We start from the raw sequence: 19,910 nt of genomic DNA, 5'->3' as shown, positions 1-19,910 counted from the left end.
AGGGAAACATTACCACCTCTCTAGGCAACTCTTTTAAAAAAAAAAAATCAATGTTAGAAATTTTTACTAACATCAAGCTTAGAAATTCAATATTTCTTGATTCTGTTCTGCATGTTGTTAGTCTTAAATTCTGGGACCTAGAACAAAACAAGGTATTCCAAATGGGATCTGAGTGCCATGAGATTATTGCTTTCATATTCTTGAAAGCTGTGCCCTTTTAGTGTAATTAATTAATTCATGTTCTTAATCACAGTTATTTTAGCTACTATATCATTTTGAGTTTACAGTCCTCAGAGGAAGAGTAGCATGTAGTTAATTAATATTAGAAATATAAACTCTGTTTTCCCCTCACATTAATACAATTAATTTTGAGGTCAAAAAAGATATTTTTCATGTCAAAAAGAAATTTGATTCAGAGAAGGGAGTGAATGAGGAAACTTAAGAAGATAAAAGCAACATATCAACAGACAGAAAAATGCAGTGAAGTGCTGAAACCTCTCAGACAGCATGGTACCAAAGTTAACTAGCAAAGATAAAGCTGGGACGTTTATAATTATGATGAGGATCATTATTGAATTGAACATGCCTGACATGATTTTAGAGCAAAATACTGAAAGTCAAGGGCTTAAAACCAATGGGAATGTGTTTAGGACACAGCAAAATAAAAATTAAAGTCTTTGAGTATATTGTTGAATGATTTCTTCAGGATCTTAAATCAATGTTGTTGATCGTATGTTATACGATATAAGCTTTTAAGTCAAGTTTTTGTGTTTAAAAGAGAACTCTTAGGCCTTGCCTTGGGCAATCAGGTGGTGCTGTGGAAAGAGGACCAGGCCTGGAGTCAGGTAGACTCATCTTCTGAGTTTGTGATCTCATACATTTACTAGCTGTGTGAACCTGGACAAGCTACTTTGCCTTATTTGCCTCAGTTTCCTCATCTATAAAATGAGCTGAAGAAGGAAATGGCTAACCACTTCAGCATTATTGTCAACAAAACCCCAAATGGGGTCACAAAGAGTTGACCATGATTGAAATAACTGAACGATAAAAAATCTTGGATAAGTTACTTTCTATGGAAGTAGACACATTTTAGAGGCATGTTAAATGTATGTTATAAAGACTTATTATCATTATTTTACTTGAGTGTGTATGAAGAGTGTAAATCTTAGGGCAGCTTTAGTAGTTTAAAACTGCCCTAAGGACTTTTGAGACAGTGTGTGTGTGTGTGTGTGTTTTTGTATGTGCATGCATATGATACCAGAAATGTTTAATGTCATGGAAGATATATGTCCCAGGTAAGAAAAAAATATAAATAATAAAAAGGATTTCTGTTTGATGAATGAGGCTCTCTACATGTTTCTAGTCACAAATGGCATTGGACAAATTTCACATTGCTTTGAAATAAATTAAAATATTTCTAGTTATTTATTCTCTATTTAGAATTTTCCTCCAGTTGCAGGTGAAAACATATTTTAACATTTGCTTTTAAAATTTTGAGTTCCAAATTAAATTTTAAAATTCTCAGAAAAATCCATTTTAAACATGAAAGAGTTTTATCTGACCATCCTTGCTCTCACAATCTGCTGCCAGGAATGGCTATCTTATTAATATCAATTATGATTTTCCCAGTGATGCTATATTGCTATGAGTCAGAGAACATGAGGGCCTCAACAGAATTAAAATTAGAAACAATCCAAAGGGCCATGGAATGACACATAGTGGGCAGGAGCAGGCTACAGTGTTCTAGCACTTATGACATACAGTAGTAATAATAAAAATTATGGCTAACATGCATGTGTTTTTTTTATGATTTACAAAGCACTTGCTATATTTGGTTCTTTACAACAACCCTTTGAGGAAGGCACTATAGACATTATTATCTTCAATTTACTGATGAGAAAACAGTATTTATAAATAGTGCTTTTAGTATAATAATACCTAGTAGTTATAATAGCACTTTTAGGGCTTTGCAAAGTACTTTACATATGTTAACTTTTGATCCTCATAATAATCCTGAGATATGTGATATTGTATCTTCATTTTACAGATGGGGAAACTAAGGCAAACAGATTAAATGACTTGCCCAATAGTAAATTTCTTGATATAATATTTGAACTAAGGATTTTCTGAATCAAAGTCCTGAGCTCTCTGCATCTAACTGCCTCAGAAACATAAAATGATTTACTCATACTTAGGTACTTAATATATATGTGTCAGGAATATGATAAAAAACAGATATTGCTTGACTCCAAATGCATAAACATTTTTTTTCAGCCACCTCTATGACCATAGACAAATACTCAATCTCTCTGAATCTCAGTTTTCTCATCTGTAAAATCTGCATAATCTCCCATTTGCAGCTTAAATGAATTAAGCAAGTAAAACAATCCCTTTTGCAAACTTTAAAGTATATTTAAGTGCCAGTTAATATTAGTAACTAAATATATGGGGTAAAATGACTTTAGAAAAGATGTTTATGGCCACCATATGTGGGCTGTTTATATAGCAAGAATAAGAGACAATGGACAGCCAAAGAATCTTCTCAATATAAGCAATAAGAGTAAGAAAAAGGCCTCTAGTCTAATGGCTAGAACCTCAGTGAAGGATTTATAGAAGGATTGACAACAATTAAATGGGAAGAGATGGTATGGAGAACTTTTCATCTTCATTAGTAGATGGAATAAACAAGTAAAATTGATGGTCTGTCACAAGATGTTCAACAGGGCTAAAATTGTGCTTACTAATCAGTTTATATCAAAAGCCTTCAAATAACTTGGAAATAATCCCTGATCATCTATATATAGGCTATACTAGAAATCTGACTTAACTACAACTATCAAAATTATGAACCTGTCATTGACTATCTGTTACAGCTATTAAACTTTTCCTAGCTGTGTTACTCTAGGGGAAATCATTTAACCACTCTCTGCCTCAATTTCCTCAGCTGTAAAATGAGATTAATAATAGCACTTACCATACCAGATTATTATGAGGGATCAAATGAAGTAATATTCCTAAGCACTTAGTTCAGTGCCTGTCACATAATAAGTACTTAATAAATGCTTACTGAAGCATTTACCCCTGAAGAAGATAAATCTTATTATTTTCATAATCAGTTTATTGGGGAGCTAGATGGCTAGAGATAGAGACAATATTCTGGGTTACATGTGTTTCCTGTCTAAGAATCTCTCCATCCTCAATTCTACCTTACCCTCCCCCAATATTTTTGTTGTTTATTTCTACTAAGATACATCTTCTTCTGGATAGTGTTTATCAAAGTTTCCTCTTGCTAATCTTTCTGCTAAAAAATATTTTAAATTGTTGGAATAGTATTAAATGAATAGAAAATACACATTTTCAGAATTTAGTCTCGAACTTTGATTAATGAGTTTTTAGTAAAATTCTTTATTTTTTAAATTAAAAATTCTATAATATTTTATTTTTCTAATTATACATAAAGATATTTTCAATATTAATTTTTGTAAGATTTTTGAGTTTTGCTATGCCCAAAGAATTATAAAACTGCGCATATCTTTTGATCCAGCAGGATCTCTACTGGATCTGTATCCCAAGGAAATCATAAAAGAGGGAAAAGGACCCCTATGTGCACAAATGTTTGTGGCAGCCCTTTTTGTAGTGGCAAGGAAATGGAAATTGACTGAATGAATGTCCATCAGTTGGGGAGTGGCTGAATAAGTTATGTTATATAAATGTAATGGAATATTGTTGTTCTATAAGAAACGATGAGCAGGATGACTTCAGAAAGGCCTGGAAAGACTTACATGAACTGATGTTAAGTGAAATGAGAAGAAACCAAGAGAACATTGTATGCAGAAGCAAGATTATGTGATGATCAACTATGTGCACTTGGTCTTTTCAACAATGAGATGATTCAAGGCAATTCCAATAGACTTGGGATAGAAAGTGCCATCCACATCCAGAGAGAGAATTTGCAAACTAAATGTGGATCAAAGCATAGTGTTTTCATCTTTATTGTTGTTTGTTTGCTTGGTTTTTTCCTCTTTCTCATGTTTTTTTCCCTTTTGACCAAATTTTTTTTTTCCAGCATGATGAATATGGAAATATGTTTAGAAAAATTGCATATATTGAACTTATAATGGATTGCTTGTAGTCTTAGGGGAGGGGAGGAGTGGAGAGAGGGAGAATAATTTAGAGTACAAGGTTTTGCAAAGGTGAATGTTGAAAACTATCTTTGTATTTGGAAAAATAAACTATTATTAAAATAAAAAAATTTTTTGAGTTCCAAATTTTTTTTCTTCTTGCTTCTCTTAGATCTCCCCCTCGCCAATACAACAAGCAATATGATATAGGTTATACATAAGCAATTATTTTAAACATATATCTATATTAGCCATGTTATAAAAGAAAAACCAAAGCAAAAAGGAAAAACCAAGAGAAAGAAAAAAGCAAACAAAAAACAAAAAGGTGATAATACTGTGCTTTGATTCTCCTTTGGTCTCCATAGTTTTCTGTCTGGATGTGGCTGGCATATTCTATACCAAGTCTATTGGAATTGTCTTAGATCACTGTATTGCTGAGAAAAGCCAAGTTTGTCATAGTTGATCATCACATAATTTTATTTTGTGCAATGTTCTCCTGGTTTTGCTCACTTCACTCATTAGCTAAAGTTCCTTTGCTGATTTTCAGTAAAAAGTACAGCCAAAATACTTCAGGAATTGTAAATTTTACAATTGAGGGCTCAGATGATGAAGTTTTTGAACTTTTGCTTCTGCATACCTTATTCTAAAGTTATAATGGAATTCCAGGTGAGAGGTCACATCTAGTGACTAAATTAAAGTATTGAGCAGAGCCTCTAAAAAATAGCAAGGAAAAATAGTATTTACAACATATGCAAAAGACACCACAAATGAGTCTTTGAACCTTTCCCTTAGTAACAAGTGCCTTTTTTTTTTTATTATTATTAGAAAAAATTAGAGTTTATAAAGAGCATGTTATTTCCACCCCATCACCCCTTTATAGTTAGGCAAAATATTTCCAAATCCTATACTAATCACTACCAGTAAAGAAACACAAATCATCCTTTTTTCAGGTTACTTACTAAAATTTTTCTTTCTGTTACAGTTAGAAATGTTAAGGAAGAGTAAAGAAGAAGCTTATATAATGGCAGATGCATTCAGGATTGCATTTGAGCAACAATTAATGAGAAGAAATGAGCAGACACTGAGATTTATGCAAATTAATAAAATATGTAAAAAATCAACCAAATGGCTAAACTGGAAACACCTTAAGGATGATGGTAACTATAAATCAGCACAACATTGTGTAATTTTAAGGATGTGTAATTATAATAGAACGCTACGATGATTTCAGTTGTGCCCATTTATAATAAGGTTACAGAATATAATGTCTCACTCATAGTTTTCTGGTTGACAAAACCATCCATGTTAAAAAAATCAACAATAGAGCTATTGAAGGACACAGCTGCACATGAGACTTTGAGAATTATGAGGTCATTTCACAAATTTCCAACAGATTCTCTCCTGGTTATTTCATGTTTATAGGAATGAATACATTTAAAAGAAAATATATTTTAAAGCATATAAAAGTATTAAAGGGAAGCCATCAGGAAAAAATGATAATCTGAATAATGGCAATGAAAACCAAATTGAAATGATGTTTTCAATAGTATGTTTTGCCTAACTCCTTTATGATGCTTCCTGTCTTTAGATCTCCCATTAAAAATTGCCTATGTTAGGGCTTCATTCTGTGGTACAATACTGTATTGTGTTTGATTCTGAAGAAGCCATTAAATGTAGAATGACAGTTTTCAGTTAACCTCTCATCCTCCATTTTTCTCTGTAAAATCTGTAAAATTTAGATATCTAAGATATCTTACAACCCTAAATGTATGATGCTTTGTTACTGTCTTTTAAAATTTAGATTTCCTTCCTAAAATATCATGTTGATAATGTGAGGTTCATTCTTATATTCTTTATTTATTGTTTCATGGTCATTAAATGTAATTTTTAATTTGTTCAATATTTTTATATAAATGTAATTTTTGCTTATGAAGACATAATTTTAGTGATAGCCTATATTTTAAAAAAGATTCTGAAGTTTAATTGGCATTTAAGAAGTAGGATTAAAACTAGAATTCTAGCATTTTAGAATCCCAGGACTGCAAGAGATCTCAGAGATCCCATAGATTAAATGGTCAACTACTTGTTGGCTATATTGAAGAGTTCTCGTCATATGTAGATTGATTCATTTAGTTTTCAGGGTCCTGAACAAATTTAAGACTCTTATTGTATGATTCATTGAGTAGAGTTACATTTCTAAGTAAGAATTTTAGTGAAATGCTCATCAGTCAAAATTCAGTAGATAAGAGCTGAGTAAAAATATATTTGCATCTATTTGCTATTGTTTTAGTAGTTAAGTTGTCTTTAGTAAGAAAAAAATAGTGAAAAAATTAGCAAGAGGAAAGATATCCTGGTATAGCAAATCCAAGATGTAGCTTGGGTATAGCAATACAGTTTGATTTGTCCCTCCCTCCCCCGGTTTTTTAATGATACTTTACAGTTGACAAAATACCCTTTTCCCCCCTGAGGCAATTGAGGTTAAATAACTTGCCTAGGGTCATATAGCCATGTAGTGTTAAGTGTCTGAGATCAAATTTGAATTCAGGTCCTTTTGACTTCAGGGCTCCTGACAAAAAACCTTTTTCACAGCCCTATGGAGTAGGTAGTTCAAGTCTCTTTTCCTTGGTGAAGAAAAATAAGTAAACTAAGTTCTTGATAAATCTAAGTGTCACAGAATTTGGAAATAATCACATAGTGTTTCCCACAACTACAGCTTTTGGTTGATTTAAAATGTATAAATTATGGAACATAAAGATTGGAAGATGAGCTATCACCTATTAGTTGTCAATAGTTTAATTTGTTTTGGCAATAATGGAAATTAATAAAAATAAAAATTTAATGCCTCTCAGTTCATTTAGATAATTTTACTGAAACACTTTAAATAATAAATAATTTTTTTTTTGCCATTCTAAAAGTTTTTCTAATCTCTTCTAAATACCAGGCACATTAGCTTCATTTAATAGAAATGTTATTTCAGCAGTTTAATGAAATTCAGTTTGCCTCTTATAGGTTGTACTCTTTATAATAGAAAGGAAACATGATGTGTAGGGAAGGGAAACCTGGTTTTAGAGCTAGGAAAGGCAAGGACAGTGAAAAACTGAACTGGTTCATGGCTAGTACAAGGGAGATAACTTGAACTACAAGTTCAAGGGAGTAGAAGTCAAGGTGTAGATGAAGAGAGCAGGGTTTGGAATAGGAAGGCAGAGATGGAAAGCTAATAAATTGTGATCAGATAAGGAAATTTTAGCATTCCTGAACTTTGGAAGTGAGTGCATTTGTGGTTGATAAGAATACATGTATTACCATTTTTGTGTGTGGGTTGAGGTTGGGGTGGAAGTCATGAGAAAGTCATGAGGAACTAGAAGGTTAGAGTGTAGTGTGTGTGTGTGTGTGTGTGTGATAGAGAGACAGACAGAGAGGAAAAGTGAGACAGAGGCAGAGACAGAGAGAGAGAGGAAATGGGAGAGTGAGAAGGAGAGAGAGGAGAGAGAGAGAGAGAGAGAGAGAGAGAGAGAGAGAGAGAGAAAGGAAAAGGTGGGGGAGAGACAGAGAGATGGAGAGACATTCAGAGAGACAGAGACAGAGACAAGGAGAGGGGAAGAGGGTGTGGAGAGGAAAAAAAGATTATGAGAATCAGATACTAAATTCATGGAGGAAGGAAGGGGAATTTCACAGAGATCTATTAAAAAAAAAAAGAGCAACCATGATATTTGCTGATTGGTAGATTTGGATTGTAAACCTCTCAAAGAGAGGTCACTGAGTGATGGTAGTTGGAAGAAAACCTAGAAGTGGTGATTTGGAATAGAAGAAACAGAATACATGGATCAGATAAGGTAGACAAGGCATTAAAGTCTTAGTTGAAGTATAAAGAAGTGCTTACAAAAGGCTAAATATCTATGAAATATGAGAAAATTCTCTATTTGGAAAATCAGTTATAGAAAATAGGACAAGGGGAAGGAAATTTTTCTCTCCCTTCTCCCCAACTAGTTATAGTATATTGCAGTAGAGTTACTTGACCAATTGAAGACCTTGCACCCAGCCAGGAACAAGTCCAGAATTTAGGCAAGAGATAATTATATGCAATGTGACCTGTGTGGAGAAAGTCATTCCTGACTATTAGGAACTGAATTGTAGTGAGTAAGAAATTCAGGGATCTTAGCTGAGCAAAATGTCTAGTAAAGATACTCCACCAAGGGGGAATAGACTAAGGTTATAAGAAAGGAAAAGATTTTAGCACTGCATTGCCAGAGGTAGAAGATGCTTGGTACATGGTCCACATGTGCTCTCTTCATGTGTACTACTCTTAATAATCAAGTTTTATGCATTTGCCTAGTTCTTTCCACTGATTCTGTGCTTAGTCATAGAAGAGTGTGAAACCAGGCTTGGGGATGGGAGTAATGTTCTGTGACCATTGATCTTACTGTGTTCTTGAAGTAAATGCTTTGAGCTAATTGTTTCAATTAATTAACTTTTAAATGCAATCAATCATATCAGTGGAGGTTTATGAGCTATAGTGTTAATAGTATAGACCTATAGAGTACCTTGAATCTAGGGTAACCAAACTTTGGGGATCCAACTTTCAAATGCATATTGTTTGGCCTACAAGGGATACACTACAAAAAGTTAATATCAATACAACCTGTTGTGTCCGGGGTAGCTCCTCTGAAGGGCTCAGAATAAGTCCTAGTCAGGATAAGCCAAAGTCTTTGCCCCACGTTGTGGGCGCCAAAATGTAAATGTTCTGTTGTCTCTCAGTTGTAATCCTTCTCTGGGAGGAGGTTTCTTTTCTGTGTGAATCCTTTTCTCTGTGAGCAGGTTTCTTGGGAGGCTTCTGAAGCCTCTAGCCAGAGGGAAGGTAGAATTTTAAATCCTCTTCTTCCTGAATCCTGGCTCTGAATCTCTTTGAGTTTCCCTGAAGTTCTCCCGGGAAGTCTTGTTCTTCTCCCAATCTAGACTGCTGTTCAGATTCAATGTTGCCTCTTTTTATCCTCCCAGAGAATGGGCCTGTGGGTACTGCAGGGGCTTGTGGGAACTACTTACAACCAATGAATTTGCTTGTTTGAACTAAAGGTGTGAACTCTGAGCTAGAGAATTGTTAAGTACCAATTTAGCACTTAGTAAGACCCTAACAACAACCAACTGAGCTTGTTTAGTAACTTTAATTTCAGTGCATAAAGTATTATAACAGTTTTTCAGTTACTTCTTCCATGTCTTCACTGAGATTTTTCATTCACTTTTCTTTTCTAACTTTTATATGATTGTGGTTAATATGTGATAGTTATTTTTTAGGGGCAATTTTTACATCAACAAATCTTTGTAAATCTACACAAAATAACAAGAATGGAAGGAAACAGAAACATCAATTTTGTCGTTATTTTGTTAAAATTAGTTAAAAATTTAAAAGGATCTTTCTACTTTTATTTGGTATTTTATTCTTTTTTAATTTTTTATTCATTTTAAACCTGAATACAAAATAAGAAAAAAAAATTTTTCTTGTACACAGCAGAAAATAAATAGAATTCAATATAAAACAAATCATCATTTTAAACTATTTACTTTTTTTGAAATTTATGTAATATTACACATTGTTTTCAAAGCTACTGTACTTTTTTCTAAGTTTTCTTTTGTTATCTGAATGTAGTTTTTATTTTGGTTTTTCCCCAGCCTCCCTTCCTACCTCACCCACAAGAAAGCTACAACTATATGCAATATTGCATTTATATATTTATAACATACATATACACATATGTAAGACTATACTATACATATTTCTATTTATCAGTTCTTTCTATGGAGATGGATAGTATCTTTTTTAATGGGTTCAAATCTTCCTGTATTTTTTAAGCAGTTCATCATTTCTTATATCACAGTAGTAGTCTATTACAATTCTCTGCCATAACTTGTTTAACCATTTCCCAAATGAAAGGCATCTATCATTTAGGTATAAGATGATATCTCAGAGTTGTTTTAATTTGCCTTTCTCTAACAAATAAAATCTAGAGCATTTTTAACATGACTGCATAATAGTTTTGATTTCTTTGTCGAAAAACTGTCTATATGCGTTGACCATTTGTCAATTGGGCAATGGGTGTAGTCTTATAAATTTGACAAAGTTCTTTATATATGTGAGAACTGAGACCTTTTTCTGAGAAAATGTCTATGAAAGTTTTTTCCTCTAGTTTTCTGCTTTCTTCTTTAATTTTGGGTACATTGATTTTATTTGTTCAAGAACTTTTTGATTTAATATAATTGAAATTATTCATTTTACTACACAGTGCTCTCTATCTTGTTTCTTCATATATCATTCTCCTTGTAAACAACATATTGTAGGATCCTGGCTTTTAATCCAGTCTGCTCTCTGCTTTTCTATTTTATGGGAAAGTTCATCCCATTCACATTCACAGTTAAAATTACTAACTTTATTTCCCACCATCTTATTTTCCTCAAGTTATACTTTTCTCTTTTCTTTCTCCCTTTCCCTTCTCATCAGTGATTTGCTTCTGACCACACCTCCCTCAATCTGCCCTCCCCTTTTACAGCCCTCCCCCTTTCTTATCTTTCCCTTTCTACTTCTGTTTTCTCTTCTATTACCTTCCCCTTTCCTTTCCCCTTTCTCCTCATACTTCCCTATAGGATGAGACAAGTTTCTATATTAAACTAAATATGTCTGATATATCCTCTCTTTGAGCCAGATTAAAGTGCACATAATGCTCATCCCTCTTCCTTTTTTCCCTCAAATGTAATAGATCTTTGTTTGTCTCTTCATGTGATATATTTTACCCATTTTACCTTCCCCTTCCTCTTCTTCCAGTACAATCCCTTTTCCAGCTCTAGTTTCTTTTTCATATCATCATGGTAAAGTCAAATTATACCTAAATCCTTTAAAGTATATCCCTAACAAAGATACAGTTCTCAAGAGTTAAACATATCATCTTTTCATATAGAATGCAAACATTTTAGCCTTTAAAAAACATAGTTTTTTTTCCTTTCCTTTTTACCTTTTTATGCTTCTCATGAGTTCTATATTTGAAGATCAAATTTTTTGTATAGCTCTCATCTTTTTCATCAAAAATAAATGAAAATTTCTATTTCATTGAATGTCCATCTTTTCCCCTGGAAGGTAGTGGTTAATTTTGCTGTATAGTTGATTCTTGGCTGCAGTCCAAGCTCCTTTGTCCTCCAGAATATCATAATCCAGGCCCTTCAATCCTTTGAAGTGAAAGCTGCTAGGTCCTGGGTAATCCTGATTTGACACCTTGATATTTGAATTGTTTCTTTCTAGCTATTTGCAGTATTTTCTACTTGATCTGATAATTCTGCAATTTAGTTACAATATTCCTTGGAATTTTTATTTTGAGGTCTCTTTGGTGATTGTCCATGTTCTTTGTTTCTTTTTTGTTGTTGTTGTTTGTTTGTTTGTTTTAATCATCATGGTTTTTTTTTTTTTAATCATCATGGTCCAATAATTCTTAGATTGTCTCTCCTGGATCTATTTTTCCAGATTAGTTGTTTTTCTGATAAGATATTTTAAATTTTCTTCTATTTTTTCATTTTGTTGGTTTTGTTTGAGTGACTCTTATTGTCTCGTTGAGAGTCATTCACTTCCATTTGTTCAATTCTAATTTTTAGTGAATTATTTTCTTTAATTAGCTTTTTTTAATCTTCTTTTGCATTTGATCAATTGAACTTTTAAATTAGTTGTTTTGTTAATGATTTTTTTTCCCCATTTCACAAATTCTATTTTTCAAGGAATGATTTTCTTCAATTTCTGTATTTTCTTTTCCAGAGCTCTCATTTCCTTTCCCCACTTTTCTTCTAATTCTCTTTTAAGATCTTTTTGAATTGTTCCCAGAGAACCTTATGAGATAGAGACCAACTTATATCACCTTTTAAGGCTTCTTCTGAATACAGGATTTGAGGTCTCTTCTTCCCTGTCTCCATAAAAGCTATCTCTGGTCATAGCTCTTTTTGCCTTTTTACTTATTTTTAAAGGTTGAGGTCTGCTCTTAGGGTAAAGGGGATATTGTCCCAAGCTTCCTCTACAGTGACAGTGGCTTCACACTGCTCTGGGATAGTGCTATTGGCTTCCTTTTTGTGCTGGGTGAATGTGGCCAAATCCCACTTGTTATGCTGGGCGTCAAAGGCTCACTATTTACCTTCTGTAGTTGTATTGGAGGTCTCACAGCTAGTCTGCTGATCCACTGGCTTCTGAACCAGGACAAAATAGGAAATGCTGCTGTATTTTGGCTATAAGCACCCCACTAGATTCCCCTATTGCACAAAAGTCTCTCTGCACTGTGTTGCTTTGCACTGCACTGTGCTGGGGTGCAAACCTTCCCTTGCCCAATTGAGACAGATCTTTCCTGAAGTTCTTCCAAAAAATCTTCTGCTGGAAATTTGTTATATTCCAAATATTTGTTGGCTCTGTCACTCCAAAATCTTTTTCAGAAGTTTGATCTGGTATTTATCTGAGGGAAACCAAGAAGAGCTCAGACCAAAGACCTATCTACTCTTCCCCCATCTTGGCTCCACCACCCAATATTTTATTCTTTATTTTGTTTGTATTCTTTGAGATTGTTCAATTTAAAACAACATTTTATTTTAAAAGAAAGCACTTTTTAAAATATCAAAATGTAAAATATTAAGTTACCAAATTGTTTCATTTCTATTAAATGTGGTATGAAACCATGTCCCCTAATAAAGTTACTTCATATCCTCTTCTTACTAGAAAATTTACATTGAATAACTTTTTTCAATGAGAAAATATTTTACTGTGATGGACAGATATTCTTATATTTAGGAAATAATCCATATAGTGGAGAGAATGCTTGCTCAAGAATTAGGAGACCTGATCCTGCCACATAATAACCTTGTGTGTGTCCTTTATTTTAAACCCTCTGAACCTCAGTTTCTTCATCTGCTGTTTTTTTAAGAAAAAAATTTATTATAGCTTTTTATTTATAAAATGTATGCATGGGTAATTTTACAAGACTGACATTTGTCAAGCCTTTTCTTCCAATTTTTCCCCTCCTTCCCCCCCACTAACCTCCCCTAGATGGCAGGTTGACCAATACATGTTACATATGTTAAAGTATAAATTAAATACAATATATGTATATATGTCCAAACAGTTATTTTGCTGTACAAAAAGAATCGGACTTTGAAATAGTGTACAATTAGCCTATGAAGGAAATAAAAAATGCAGGTGGACAAATAGGGCTATTGGGAATTCTATGTAGTTGTTTATAGTCATCTCCCAGAGTTCTTTTGTTGGGCATAACTGGTTCAGTTCATTAATGCTTTATTGAAACTGATTTGGTTCATCTCATTGTTGAAGAGGGCCACATCCATTAGAATGCTGTTTATTTTTTAAAGTGTGATTATCTGTACTTTCAGTCTCACCTCATAGGGTCACTGCAATTATGGTTTGAAAGTCTTTGTAAGATAAAAAACATTGCTTAATTGTAGATACTTTGAAAATTCTTAAGTGGTTTATGTATTCATATAAATATTAGCTAGTATTTCATAGTGCTATATTTCACTTGGATTTAACATGTTTAATTTCAGGATTTGTGTTACAAAAGAAGAACTTTGGGCAGAAACTATTAAGTATACTTGAAGCCAATTCTAAGAAAATGGAAGAGCTGGACAATCCTCAGGAAATCTTTAGGATCCTAGTAGATTTGGTGAGTATTTTTAGTTTTTTTTTTTTGGGGGGGGGAAGTTAAGGACTTATTCAACCTTGTTTCTTATAACTTCCCCATGCAGATCTTCTGTTCCAGCCAACCAACCTTATCTGCATTCAATCTATGGAATATCACTCTCCCAACTGACTGTCCATCAATTCATGTCCTTCCCTAAAAATTTGGAGTATTCTATTCATAATCTGGCCTGTTTATATTTATCATCCTCTTCAAAACCAGGCTTAGAATGTGTTTCCTTATATAGATTCCTTGATTTGTGTCACTCAATTCTGATTATTCCCTTTATTCAGTGCTCTATCGAAACATATATATTTTGATCATATTAAAGGCATAAATAAATGCATATGAGATTTTGTTCTGTAAATCACAAAATGAATGGATGCATGCATATATATTCTATCTTTCCAGTTTCACTGCATAAAACTCAAATAGAAAGAGGGTCATAAATCCATACATAATGATTCATGCAGGCTGCATTTACTTAATTTTGTGTTTTATTTATGTTATTATACATTTCCCAATTATGTTTTAATCTGGCTTGGAGACCACCTTTGGGAATGTTGCAGGTCACATATGACTGGAACTCTATGTATGTTAGACACTTCTGTACCAAAAGACTTTTAATATTTTATTAAAGTAAAGAAATGATCCAGTAGACCATTCCATGGCCATCCCAACAAATTCTAATTGTTTTTTTTATCAGATCTTTGAATAGTTTGAGCACAAGCAAAGCAATAAAAATGAGAACTCCATATTAATTAAATAGCGATCTCCTTGAAAATATGAACTGGTTTACTTAGTATAGTGCCTGGCACATTGTAGACAATTAAAAGCTGCATAAAATTGACTGCATGATACATCCTTGGAAGGTTGGGTATCAGTTTTGAATTTTTTATTTAAGGTAGTTGTTAAGGAATCAATGGGAAGAAAGTGATGAGATTACAGATGTTCCAAAATGTCAAAATCAGTCTTGATAGTCTTTGTCTTAGCAATGCTTTTTTTCCCCCTCATATTTGCAGTTAAATGATAAAGAAGAAGCTTTAGCTCATCAGAGAAAAGTTAGTTACATGCTGGCTCGGGAACTAGAAGAAAAAGATGCTGAAAAGAAGAATAAAGACCATGAACATATGAAAGAGGATTCTCTATCTGAAAACTACTCACCCCCAAATCCAGATGCCTCTAGTTTGTTTGATTGTGAATGTTCAAATGTCCACATTCTTAATTGTAGGAATTGTGTTTGTTCAGTCCCTAATCAAAAAATAGATACGATTTCCACAGGAACACTTCAAAAATCACATTCCTTGCCATCAAGGATCAAATTTTTTGAAGAAACAGATGAAATTAGAACTGAAAGTGGTTTGTAACACCATTTTTAAAAATAAGATTTTGTGCTTCTTACTGTGTTACGAGAAGCTTTGTATCTATCTTGCACTTTCTGAGCCTTCCTGGTTTTAAAACAATAATTTGACCAAACTTCGTGGGAATGGTGCATTTTTTCTATAATTTAATATTATGACAAAAATATGTGCTTTAAAATATTTTAAACATAGTATTTCATTTAATTTTATTTGTTAAGATACCAAAACCAAGCACATAAAATGATACAGGAAGAAAATAGAAACATAATTATTCAATTAGATTACATAACAGGACCTTGGGTTGGCTAAAGAAGTCATGAAATCATTTAAAAAATGTTACTCTAAGAAACCATTTCATCCAACTAATATTGGAAGGATTAGCTCATATTAACTATGAGCTGCTGAAACAGTTTTTAATCTCGGCTTTTTCAATTAATGTGAAAAGTTATTTTATGTGAAAAGTTAAGAACTAAACATTCTAGTTTTCAGTCCAGAGTTTCAGGTCATAAAATGTTGCCTTTGTTGGTTTCTTTGGACAGATGTACAAAGAATCGATTGCTTTTTACTTCATGGGATGACAGGTTTAGTTCTGAAAGAGTTCTCAGAAATCATCTAATTTCTCTTTCTCTTTTCATACACAAGGAAACAAACTCAGAGAAAAGTGCACACAGTAAGGAACAGAACTCTGGTCTGTACTTAGTTTTAGACACCAGTCTTTTTCACTATATTACTGCTTCTTGATGATTACATTTGTATATTTTATGTACCTCAATGGCTCACACAAAATAGAACTATGGAGACTGAATCCAGATTGAAGCATATTATTTTAATCTTTTTTTTGTTTGTTTGTTTTGTTTTTTTCTTATGGTTTTTCCCTCTTGTTCTGATTTTTCTTTTCCAACATGATTCATATGGAAATATATTAAAAATGAATGTATAACCTAATAAAAAAAGGTTCTTCTAAGTTATAGTTTAGGGATTGTATTATATTCTCATTATAAGAAATAGAAGTCAATTCATATTCCAAGGGTAAGAAAAAGGTCTGGATAAAATTATCCAAAATATTTTTTTTGGCTAGCTAAGAATTGAAAACAAGTAGATGCCCATCAACTGAGGAATAACTAAATAAATTGGTATAAGAATATAACTAGATATTACTATGCTGTAAGAAAATAATGTGTGTGATGAATACAGAGAAGTATGGAAAGATCTATACTTATATAATAAGACTTATTTGTGAAGAATGATGAAGTAATAACTGAACTAACATTAATGGATTTTTCTCTTATGGCAAAGTTTTTCAAACCTCTGAAATTTTCACTGCTAGATTTTAGTTTTGCACATTATAATCAAACCAATAAATTACCATGTTAGAGAAGACTATAGAAGACAGAAAGCCTGGCATGCTATTATGGTCCATAGGGTCATGATGAGTTTAACATAATTGAAAGACTGTTCAATATTAGATCTTAAACTATATTATAAGGTGAGAGCATTGTTGAAATGTAAAATGGTTAATTTATATTACTTTAAATTAAAAATTTATTGGAAAAATAAAAAAAACTATGTAGTCAAGAATAGAAAGAACGAAGAAAATTGAAAAAAACCCTGCATAGATAATCTCTCATATAGGATGTGATTGGGATGGAATATAGCTATGGTATAGGAAATGATGAGCTGGTTTATTTAGAAAAATATGGAAAGACTTGGACTTATGAAGGTAGATGCTATCCATCTTCAGAGAAACAGATGACAAATGCAAACAAGTATAGTATAGTCTTACATATATGTATATGAGTATTTGTATACATATGTATGTTTATGAATATTTATGTGTCTATATATGTAAATATACATATATATTCATGATTAATTGTAGTCTTCTTTAGAATGGGGAGAGAAAGGAAAAATAAATAATAAGTGCACAACAAAGAACAAAGGAAAAACCTACAAGGAAGCAAAGAAAAGCTGGGCAGCTTTAAAAACAAAGTGATGTATTTATTATATAGGTTTTCTTGAAATTTATATTTATTGTTTTATATTGAATTTCCCCATGTTCTGCTATATATGTGACAATTGTTTTTTTTCTTTTCTTATTTTGTATTTAAATTTAAAATAAATAAAAAATTACACCTCTCCCAAAATACTAAAAACAAAAAATTAAGGAGGAAGACTAGCTGAAGGAGAGGGAGAAGGAAGGAGACTATCAAACAAGAAGAGGTGATTGGGATGAGGGGAAGGGAGTCTGTGACCCATCTTAAAAGAAAGATTAAAGTAACTAAAGGAAATAATACTGTGAAAAAGGAACTTAAAACTGAAAAGCTTCTGCTTAGACAATAATAATATATCTAGGATTAGAAGGGAACTGGTCAAATAGAGAAAATCTTTCTACAACCTTCTCTGATAAGAGTTTGGTATTCAAACTATGTAATCAATTAAATATACATAAAACTAATAACCATTCCCCCAATACAAAAATGGTCAAAAGATATGAACAATACTTCTCAAAAGAATTGCGTAGTATTCACAATGACGTGGAAAAAAAGCTCCAAATCACTAATAAGAGAAATGTCAATAAAACAACCCTGTATTTCAACTTATACCCTGAAAATTAACCCCAAAAAGCTAACATTTAATGTTGGAGAAGTTGTAGCAAGATAAGTACACTAAAACATTGTTGGTAGAGCTATGAAATGGTACAATTATTTGCAAAAGCAATTTGGAATTATGCAAATAAAATGATTAAAATGTCCATTCCTTTTGAACCAGAGACTGCATTTTCTAAGTTTCTATTCCAAGGAAGCAATGTTAGAAAGTCCCCATAAAATTATCCCAAATATTTATAATAGCATTTTTTTTTTTTTGTGATAGCTAGTGTTGAAAACAAAGTAGATGTCTGTCAATTAGGGAATGACTAAACAAATTATGGTACAAGAATGTGTTTTCTTTGTTTTTATAAGGCAATTGGGATTAAGTGACTTGTCTAGTGTCACACAGTATGTCTTAAGTCTCTGAGACTGGATTTGAACTCAGGTCTTCTTAACTTCAGGGCTGATGCTCTATACACTTCACCATTTAGCTGCCCCACAAACATTATTGTCTTGTATGAAATGATGTACATGATGAATATTGAGAAGTATGGAAAGATCTATATGAACTGATGCAGAGTAAGCTAAGCAGAGCAAAGATAACAATATACATAGTAACTACAAAAATGTAAGTGGAAAGAAGGACAAACCAAAAAAAAAAATCAAAAGAAAATGATAATATGATTCAAGAAGGATTCAAATGAACAAGACTGAGAAGACAGTCCCAGTCTACCTCTTCATGAAGGTAGAAAGTCCACAGGTGTTACACATTGTATATATTTTTGGTTTTTTTTCCCTATGTATTAATCAGGCATGCAGTCTTTTTTTTTTTTTTTTCTTTTCCAAAAATTAGTATCCATCATTATAGAATGCCTCTCTGAGGGGAGGGAATTACAAGGAATATTATTGTGATATAAGAAACAGAAAATATAAATTAAAAAAAAAAAGTTTGAATTGGGACAGAAACTCTGGGAGGTCTTATTGCCCATTCAGAAGACCCTGAGGGAGTATCCATCCATATCAGGAGTTATTTGTTAGCTTTCCACAAGGATTTAATTGATCCTGAAAATATAGCCAGTTCTTTGAGGTCTGGCACAATTTTTACTATTGAACCAGGGGGAGAGAGGTTATTGAATTCTGACCTCAAAATCCAACAGTGATAGCCTTATGATTACCTAGTCAATTAGCCCAGACTAAGAAAAAGGACTAAGAACTAGGGGCAATTAGGTGGTTCATTGGATAGAAAGCCCAGCTTGGAGTTAGGAAGACACAAAACTGGTCTCAGACACTATGATCCTAAACAAGTCACTTGACTCTTTGCCTCAGTTTCCATATCTATAAAATGAGCTGGAGAAGGAAATCACACCAGTATCTTTGTCAAAGAAACTCCAAATGGGGTCACAAAGAGTCAGACTGAGCAACAAGGGAAAGAAATCTCCAAGAAATCAAATAAGAAACTACTTAGTTGAGCTAGATATTGTAGCTAGGATTACCACATTTAAGGGATCAGGCAGGAAATGGGAAAATGAGATTGTTGCAGTTGCCCAAAGACTTCAGAGAAAGTTGCTACACAGGGGAGTAATGGAGACCCGCAGATGATGATGGTTGTTTCATAATTTATGGGCTGCACTTGAGTTTCTTCTTTGTCATATGGACATTGTTGTGGTCCTAGACTTCCACAAATATTATGTCTTTTTTGATCACAATCTTATTCCATATAAACAAGCTTGTCTTCACCATGATTTTTTTCTTTTTTTTTTTTCCATCAATAGTATTTTGTTTTTTCAAATATATGTAAAAATAATTTTCAACATTAATTTTTATGATATTTTGCATTCCAAATTTTTCTCCCTTCCTCCCTTCTTTTCCCCTTTGCCAAGACAGCAAGCAATCTGATCTAGTTTATGCATGTACAGTACTTTTAAACAAACATATTTCCACATTTTTGATGTTGTGCAAGAAAAATCAGATGAAAAGGGGGAAAAAAAAACCTGAGAAAGAAAAAAACAACAAACAAAAAAGGCTTCACCCTGATCTTTAAGCCAAAGAAAAATTTCTTAGACTTTTTTTCTCCACACATTTCCACTCCATTATAAAAAAAAATTAATATCTGGCACTTGATCAAGAGTCTGCTCTGCA

General features: G+C 32.7%; 1 protein-coding gene across 3 annotated transcripts in view; it reads left to right on the top strand.

Annotated features, from left to right (window-relative positions):
• Positions 1 to 16,005, top strand: part of CCDC125 (coiled-coil domain containing 125) — a 73,698-nt gene extending 57,693 nt beyond the window's left edge. For all 3 annotated transcript variants that reach the window (XM_074282208.1, XM_074282206.1, XM_074282207.1), the window contains 3 exons: positions 5,104 to 5,278; positions 13,689 to 13,807; positions 14,845 to 16,005. In XM_074282208.1, coding sequence (XP_074138309.1) covers positions 5,104 to 5,278; positions 13,689 to 13,807; positions 14,845 to 15,189 — 639 coding nt within the window. In that variant the 3' untranslated portion in view covers positions 15,190 to 16,005. The remainder of the gene's footprint in view (positions 1 to 5,103; positions 5,279 to 13,688; positions 13,808 to 14,844) is intronic.
• The last annotated feature ends 3,905 nt before the right edge of the window (positions 16,006 to 19,910 follow it).

Source organism: Sminthopsis crassicaudata, chromosome 1 (genome assembly GCF_048593235.1).
Source record: "Sminthopsis crassicaudata isolate SCR6 chromosome 1, ASM4859323v1, whole genome shotgun sequence".
Classification (NCBI taxonomy): Eukaryota; Metazoa; Chordata; class Mammalia; order Dasyuromorphia; family Dasyuridae; genus Sminthopsis; species Sminthopsis crassicaudata.
The sequence above is the reverse complement of the archived record's forward strand: the minus strand, read 5'-3'. Positions and strand labels throughout refer to the sequence as shown.